The 8,619-nt window shown below is 41.6% G+C and overlaps 1 protein-coding gene across 2 annotated transcripts; it reads left to right on the top strand.

The window, feature by feature from the left end:
- The first annotated feature begins 370 nt into the window (after positions 1 to 370).
- ZAR1L (zygote arrest 1 like) lies at positions 371 to 5,832 on the top strand. Of its 2 annotated transcripts, XM_006085478.3 has the most exons (4): positions 371 to 1,381; positions 2,191 to 2,283; positions 3,413 to 3,487; positions 5,609 to 5,832. In XM_006085478.3, exons 1-4 carry the CDS (start codon positions 650 to 652, stop codon positions 5,750 to 5,752), a joined length of 1,044 nt encoding a protein of 347 aa, XP_006085540.1. In that variant the 5' UTR covers positions 371 to 649; the 3' UTR covers positions 5,753 to 5,832. The 2 variants fall into 2 exon arrangements, with proteins under 2 accessions (XP_006085540.1, XP_023606883.1); XM_023751115.1 differs by lacking the exons at positions 2,191 to 2,283; positions 3,413 to 3,487.
- The last annotated feature ends 2,787 nt before the right edge of the window (positions 5,833 to 8,619 follow it).

The following is an 8,619-nucleotide window of genomic DNA, read 5'->3' as shown; positions in this document are numbered from 1 at the left end:
CTCAACATGTGAGTCTGCTTTGTGCTTCACATTTAATCTTAAAATAATCATATAACAAGTGGGTTTGACCTCAGATACTTCACTATCATTTTATTAAATCTGTATTCACCCACTAAATCAGAACAATTGCTTCCCCCACCTTTTTTGGGGAGGGGTAGTGGTTCTCACTAGGAGCTTTTGGCATGTCATATAACCCTCTGAAATATATTTCTCTCACTATATACACCCTTCCCCTTCCATAACGTTATGCTCCCTGCTCCTCTGGCCTTTACTGTCATAATAATGCATTTTCCCCCCTTACACTCTTCTAGTATAAAGCTGCTCAAATTACTTCTTGCATTTGTTTTATTATATGCATTAAAAAGGATCTTGAAATGGTACATTACCATGGGAATAAATAAATGAATGGCTAATTATAGCATGTGTGTGAATAAGTCAGTAATGAAAAACAGCTTTGAAAAGAGATTTAGGAGCAGCAAATTGAAGAGCTAGGGAAGAGCAATTCGAATCAGGTGGCATTTAGGCCTTTGAAGGTAGGTAGCTCTCCTCCCACCACCCCCTTCAATTAAGGTAATAGGCAGCAGCTCTGAAATAAATGGAGACGCTCGGATGAACCTGAACCAACTTGACCAGGAGAAAGAAGGGGCAGATGAAGGTGGAAGGCAGAATAAGGACACAAGCAAACTATACCAGGATATATTGTGCTAAGCCTGGACAACAGATGGAGCGCTTTGTCCGAGTTCCCCAGGGCCTGTACCAGGGAACACACTACGGGAACACATTGCCTTTGGGCCAGCCTGGACTCTCTGACCACCAACAGCCTGACTGGAGTCAAAACACTGGTGCCCCCACTTTCCTGGCCAGGACGGGGCTGGTGGTGCCCACGAACGCCTGGGCCTACTGCACTGACCCTTACAAGAGGGCACAGCTTAAGGCCATTCTCTCCCAGATGAACCCCAGCCTGGGCCTGAGGCTGTGCAAGGCCAACACCAAGGAGGCAGGTGTGCAGGTGAGCCTACGTGTGGACAGGTCTGTGCAGTGCTCGCTGGGCCCTCTCACCCTGCGCAGCTGCTCTTTTGGGGGCTGCAGGGGCCCCAAGGCACCCCTACCAGCCTGGGACCTCTATTCACCAGCAATGGACCTCAGGGACTTGATCCGGCTGCGGAAGGATGGAAAGGATGAGGAGTGGGATGCTCTTTCCAGTCCCGCAGAGGAAAGCCAGCAGCAGCAGCAGAAGTCATCACCACTGCCAACATCACAAGAGGACAAGCAGGCGGAACGCTGGCAGCAGGACAAGTTGGGGGAGGAAGATGCCTCTAGTCCTGGGCGGAGCAAGCAGGCCCAGGGAGATGCCCACCCTCTCAGGAAACCCAACTTCCAGGTGAACTTTGTCTTCCCCTCCTCAGCCCTCTGCTGGCCCCTTTCTCTCTTTCCTCTTTTCCATTTCTGGGGCAACAAGAACAAAATCTTCCTGGCTTCCTCCCTTTATTTGATAAAGGAAAGGAAGTTCTGAAAACCTGTATTTAAATGTTATTTTAAAAATTCTTACCAAGGATATGTTTATTGATTTTTAGAGAAGGAGTAAGGGGGAGAGAGAGAGAGAGAGAGAGAGAGAGAGAGAGAGAGAGAGAGAGCAATGTGCGAGAGAAACATCAATTGGTTGCCTCACGTAATGCCCAATTAGGGATTGAACCCAAAACCTAGTTATGTGCCCTGACCAGAAATCAAACCCACAACCATTTTGGTGTATGGTATGACACTTCAACCAACTGAACCACCCGGCTGGGTGTGTAAACTGGTGTTTTACATGGCCTCTGTGTTTTGTAACTTACTGGTGAAATATGGTGCCAACTTTAAGCATGTGCAAATCAAAAGTCTGGCAACCATTATTAATTGGGAATGAGGAGATGAAGAAGGATTTCAAGTCTGTGAAATATATGATCATAATCTCATTCTGGAGAGACTGTGCTTATGGCATTGTGGAAAATGGATTGAAAAAGTGAGAGGCAGCAGGTAGAAGAATCCCAGAGTAATCCTTAAGAGATGAGACACCAAATTAATGTAATAACCTTGAGAACAGCTGTGAGTGAGGTTAAGGAGGCTTTTTGTATTTCTTATACTAAGCCACAAGCAAAGAAGGATCTGGCTTTTTTCCCTCCTGGATAATAAAAGACACTTCTTTTATTTCAGTTTTTGGAACGAAAATATGCCTATTTTCACTGTAAGGATTGTAAGACTAGATGGGAGAGTGCTTATGTGTGGTGCATTTCTGGAACTAGTAAGGTGAGTAAAAGTGTATGGGACATGGATGAGGGTGGGGGCAGGTACAGATATTAAGTGGAGGAAGAAAGTACTTTTTATTGGAGTGTAACTTAATATTGTCTCATTCATCTTGGCATCCTCCATGCCAGGCACATAATAGGTGCTCAGTAAATGAATTGAACTGAACTGGACAGTCTACATGACTTCCTGAGGCTGCCGACCCATGTCCTGGTGTTTGTTCTGTTGGGTTTGGTACTTATGTTGGACCACATATCAGGCTATTTAGATGAACTTTTGTTCTTGTGTACGTTAGGACTTTGTGTAATCATTTTTCAGTTGTATTTTGAACAAGTTTGGGCATTAGCGCTAAGGAATTTCCACTGTCTGTCCACAGGTGGGGCAATAAGAGAACTTCTTTAGGCTAAGGAGGTTCCTCCCTTACTTTGAATTAGTTGTCAACATATTCAGATTGGGGAAGATTTCAGTCTGTGTTTTCAGATTTTCTTGCACAATCACATCATAGAACAGTAGGCTGGGGCTAAGCAGCTTCTTTCTCCTTTCCCTTCATTTTGTAACAGTCTATAGCTGGTCTATGTCACCAACTATTATGAGCATTTGAGTTGGAGTCCCTAACCGTAGAGGGAGAGGTGTGCTAAGGCCTGAATGAAAGCATGACTTTTCACACTAGTCATTTACTATATCTGAAGGTAGATAGATTTTTAAACTAAACTAAAAGTACTTTCCTTTTCTTGCCAGAAGAAAAACAGTGGATTTAATTCAAACCCTCCAAGACACTAGGATACAAAGACATAGAACTCGTCCTCAAGATATTTATAATGATAGCAGTGACGCAGACACAGTGTGCTTTGGTGACAATCAATGGCACCCGTGGCATGGACATGGTACAGAAATAACACAGAAGGGGATGAGTAACCTTGTCAGGAGAAAGGCATTGTGATATCTGAGCAGGATTTTAAAGGATAAATAGGAGTTCACCAAGTAAGGTAGGGAGAAAGTGTGCACGAAGAAATGTACAAAGCCTAGAAACTATGTGTATTGGTGGTACAAAGGAAAGGAATGAGTTACTTAAAAACTGGGAGCCTAGGGTACATATAAACTTGGATTTAAAAAAATACAAATTTCTCCTTAGGTTTATTTCAAACAACTCTGTTGCAAATGCCATAAGAGTTTTAACCCTTATCGGGTAGAAGCAATCCAGTGTCAGGTAAGCATATAGAACACTTCCTTTGTGTCTGAAATATTTTCATTGTTACCATGAAGCTTTTGTGGCATAATGTTTGGATTTGATAGAATTGGATATTTGTGTAGGAGTATTAGGTTTTTTTCTATATGTTTGAATTTTTATAATATTTTAAGGAAAAAAGCATAAATTCTTTTTTTTGGGGGAGCGTATAATGGGAGATTTAGTCCTAAGTTGCCTTAGGTGGTGTGTTTATGTATGGGGTAGTGTGTTTTTTCTCAAACACCCTGTGTATGGCTGTAATAATTTAATGGGTAACCTTTATTAAGCTTTTACTATGTGCCAAATTTTGGGCTAAGTGCTTTACATGCATTATCTGCTATTGAGTTATTGATTTGTTATTGTATTTTCCAGTACTAGAATTTTTGTTTTTTTTTTTAAATGACTTCCAGTTTTCTGCTGGAAATATCATTCTCATTTCTTTAAACATAGTAAGCGTAATTATTTTAACATCTGTACCATATAACTCTATTCCCTATGGTTCTGTTGCTATACTCTTGATTTTCCTTGGTTTTCAAGTGTGCTGTTCTGTTTTCTCTTGCACTTGTTTATTTTTGATTGAGGACTAGATATTGTATATGAAAAATTACAGTAATAATCGAGGCCTACGGTAGTATCTTCTTCCACAGAAGATGTTTTTTGCTTCTGGTGGGTAGATGGGGACACTAACAATTTCAGTTTACTATTTTTCAATCAGGGATGAGCTCTTTTGAAACTGGGCTTTGGGATCTGTGAAGGCTGGTCATGTTTTGGCTCATCCTTATTCTTAGAGGATAGCCTTTCAGAGTTTCAATAAAAAATTTGAATTGTTTACTAGGGTTCTTCCATTTTGGAATATTTAAGATCATCCCTCTGTTAAACCCATTTTCAGAATTCTACTGTCTTTCACCTCTTCCAGAATTGGCAGATACCTTTAGAGGGAAAATAATCCCAAATGTCAGGCTCACCTCTCTTTCTGGCTTTCCTTCTCTAATGCTTGGATAATTTTTTGGTGCCTTTAAATAGTTATTTTAAAGGAATTATTATTACTTTTTAGCTCAGCTTTTCCAGTTGTCCTAAACAAGAAGCTTGGTCAAACATACTAATCCATTATTGCCAGAAACAGAAGCCCACATTTAGAGGAAACCGAATTTTTTAAAACTGAGCCTTTTCTTCCTTACAAGGGTATCGTGAGAATTAAGTTAATCTATGTAAAGTGCAAGTACAGTGCACATAGTAAGTACCATGCGAGTATTTGCTATTAGAATTTTCTTATAAGGACACATACTTATCAATAGGAGAGTGGAACATGTAAATGTGTAGTACAAGATTTGATAAATCATACTTGACTCTTTTTTGAAAAATTAAAATGCCCATTTTCACAATATAAAAGGTAAAGCTTGACCTACTCTGTTTGGCTATGGACATATGCCTAAAATAGAGCAGTGATTATCAGTTGGGAGAGTGGGCCGGGCAGTATACCAGTCTCCATGGGGTGTAATTTTATTTATCAGAAGACAGAATGGGATCATGGTTAAAAACACTTTAAATTCTAGTAAAGATCAGGCATGTCCAGAAAAGATCGTGCATGTCCAGAAAGGAAAGAAAAATTTTAACTACCTCTATAACACCTTCCTTCCTAGTTGTAACAACCAAAAATATCTCCAAACATTGCCAAATGTTGCTGGTGGGTAAAATGCCATTGGTTGAGAATCACTGTGCTGTTGTTTTTAAATGTTCCAATGTAGATAATCAAGTCACTTAATACTCACCACTGCCCTTCATTCCCACCTGGTTATAAATGTGAACACTTACACAGTAAAGATACTCTATAAAACTCTAACATGTAAAACTTTTCTTTTACATGAGATATTCTTGATTGGCTCAGTGATATTCTCTAAAACATCATCTTTGATCACTCATCTTGACAAATGCATGCCATTTAATGGGATAAGAGTGGTTTTATACAACTTGGTCTTGGACTTTTCCTAGGACTCAAAGGACGATGAAGATACCACGGAGGGGGTGATGGGAAGTATTTTGGTTTGAGGATTACATTTGAAACACTAATTTGATTGTGTCCAAATTGTTCCTTATTTTCTAAAGATTTGTTTAAAGTCCCGTTGTTCCTGTCCTCTAAAGAAAAGAAACATTGACCTAAGGAGACCTCATCGACAGGAACTATGTGGCCGCTGCAAAGACAAGAGATTCTCCTGTGGCAACATTTACAGCATTAAATACATCATGTGACAGACAGTATGATTTGTATAGGTCACCCCAGCACTTCTTGTCACTTACTGTACTGTTTCTTTTTTGTACCTTAGCTCTGACTGGGTTTTGGAAACGAATTAGGCTTTTGTACGTTTTCTAGGTTGTATAACAATTATATAGTATGAATAGAATGAAATAAATGCATGTAAAATAGACCATGAAGGCACATTAATTGGTGAATCCAGGGTAAAAACAAAAAAAAATCATTGGGAAATGGTACATGACTGGCACTTTATCACTTTTATTAAGGGAACAAGGAAGAGGAACAGTATTCATTTGACATTATAAACTGGGTGTTCTAGGCACTGGGAATATAGAGATGATCTAGGGGCCAGGTCCTTGCCCTAAAGTACACATAATAAAGATAGAAAATACTTCAACAGCAGGAAGTAAGTGCCAGGCATTGTTGTAACTCATTACAGCAGCCATAGGAAGTGGGGTCTATTATACCCCTTCTTACCAGGTGAAGAGAGGCAGCTGTAGAGATATCATGGGATAGAGCCAGGATGTGAACCCAGATGGACAAGGGATTTGCCCCTAGGACCTTCCCTATTATATTTTCTCTCAGATTCAGATGTGGTAAGTGCTATAGAGGAAGCAGGGTGCTTTGACAGTGACCCTTTATCAGGGGTCCTCAAACTTTTTAAACAGGGGGCCAGTTCACTGTCCCTCAGACCGTTGGAGGGCCGGACTATAGTTTAAAAAAAAACTATGAACAAATTCCTATGCACACAGTGGCGGCAAAAACACCCGGCGGGCCGGATAAATGTTTTCGGTGGGCCGCATGTGGCCCGTGGGCTGTAGTTTGAGGACCCCTGCTTTAGATAGTGTGGTTGGAAAGAGGCAACATGACAATGGAGACTTTCAGGATGAAGGACCTGGGAGAAAAAGATGGTTTTGATCCAAGGCAAGAGCAAAGGCCCAGAGGGGGTGGGACAATGTACTTGGCATGTCCCAGAAATAGGAGCTCCCAAGGCTAATGTAGGGTGTGGGCTGGAGAAGACAGGGCTCAGGTCACAAAGGGTTCCTTCAGCCATGGTCCAGCAGATGGCAGCCCACAAAGGGGTTTCAACAAGGCGGTGATATCAATTCTTACTTTAGAAAACTCACTGCTGCCCTGGCTGGGTGGGTCAGTCGGTAGGAGTGTCACCTTGTACACCAAAAGGTTGTGGTCTCCACTCCCAGTCAGGGCACATACTTAGGTTGCAGCTTTGATCCCTGGTTGGGGCACATATAGGAGGCAACCGATCAATGTTTCTAACATCGATGTTTCTCTCTCTCTCTCTCTCTCTCTCTCTCTCTCTCTCTCTCTCTTTCTCTCTCTCTCCCTTCCTCCCTCTCCCTTCCTCCCTCTCCCTTCCTCTCTCTGAAAATCAATAAAAACATATCCTTGGCTGAAGATTACAGAAAAAGAAGAAAACTCACTGCTGTGAGGGAAGACCAGGCAGAGTGGAAGGAGGGAGACCGGTTAGGAGGTTCATGAACACATGAGCAAAATGATGGCTAGGTCAAGGCTGATAGCTGTGGAGACGGACAGAAGTACTTCTACTCAAGATCATGTTTGGAGATGTAATGTACAGGATTGGAAGTGGATGATAAAGAACTAAATGATGACTTTTAGAGTTCTTTGAGCTAAGGGCAGATGGAATTAAGAATAACAGGGAAAAAAAAAGAATAACAGGAGCATGTTCCTGGATCAGATGATTTAATTTCAAATCCTGGCTGTGGTACTTAAGAGATGTATGATTGTGGGGAACTTTCTTTGTTTCAATTACTCTTCTCTAAAATGAGAACTATAATGGTACCTGTCTCCTGGTGGTGGGGTGAGAACTAAAGGAGCTGATAAATGTTAAGCACTTAGTATAGAACCTGCAATACTTAGAGGGCTCAGTAAACTTAGCTGTCTTATTTTGGCAGGGCTTTGTAGTGGCATGGGCAAGGGCTTCTGTTTTCAACATATTAAGTTTGAAATATTTGAGACATTTAAATGGAGATATAAGCTATTGAGTTATGAATCTGGAATTTAGGAGGGAAATCAGTGCTAGAGAGAGAGAGATTTGGAGAAAAATAGTATTTAAAGCCAGTGACCTGGGTGGGATCACCTAGAACAGTGGTCAGCAAACTGCGGCTCGCGAGCCACATGCGGCTCTTTGGCCCCTTGAATGTGGCCACGAAGTTTCAATCGCACTGTAGGTGCGTGCCCGCATGTGGTATTTTGTGGAAGAGCCATACTCAAGGGGCCACAGTTTGCCGACCACTGACCTAGAAGAAGAGTACAGCACAGGACTCTGGGGCACGAACATTTAGAGCAATGATTCTGTAACTTTAATGTCCTGGGAGTTATCTGTTCACTGGAGATTCTGATCCAGTTGGTCTGGGGTCTGAGTCTGCAAATCTGACAAGCTTCCAGGTGCTCTCGTGCCACTGGTCCTGTAGATCATACTCTGAGTAGCAAGAGTTAGAGTTAGGTAAAGAGGTGTTCAAGAACGATAGAAGAGATGGTATCATGAAAGCAAAGATAAACAGTATTTTGAGGAGGGGAGTGGCTTGAGGAACTTCATGAAATGGTAGGGATGGAAGCTAAAGCTAATAGAGTCAAGGTAGTGAGTAGAGATATTTTCTAGAAATTTTGCTGTTAAAAACCAAATTGGTGATAGTGAGAAGGACATTTGTGGGAAATGGAGGTACTGAGTGAGTTTGTATATTCCTGGAAATAATTCAGTAGAGGGAAGCTGAAGGCACAGCAGGGAGAGGACACTCAGACAGGAGCAAAACCCTTGAAAAGGGAGAAGGGATGGGTTCAGAGAAAAGTGGAGTGATTAGGCCTGAATAGAAGCAGTGATGTT

Source organism: Myotis lucifugus, unplaced genomic scaffold, assembly GCF_000147115.1.
Source record: "Myotis lucifugus unplaced genomic scaffold, Myoluc2.0 scaffold_19, whole genome shotgun sequence".
In the NCBI taxonomy this organism is placed as follows: Eukaryota; Metazoa; Chordata; class Mammalia; order Chiroptera; family Vespertilionidae; genus Myotis; species Myotis lucifugus.
The sequence above is the reverse complement of the archived record's forward strand: the minus strand, read 5'-3'. Positions and strand labels throughout refer to the sequence as shown.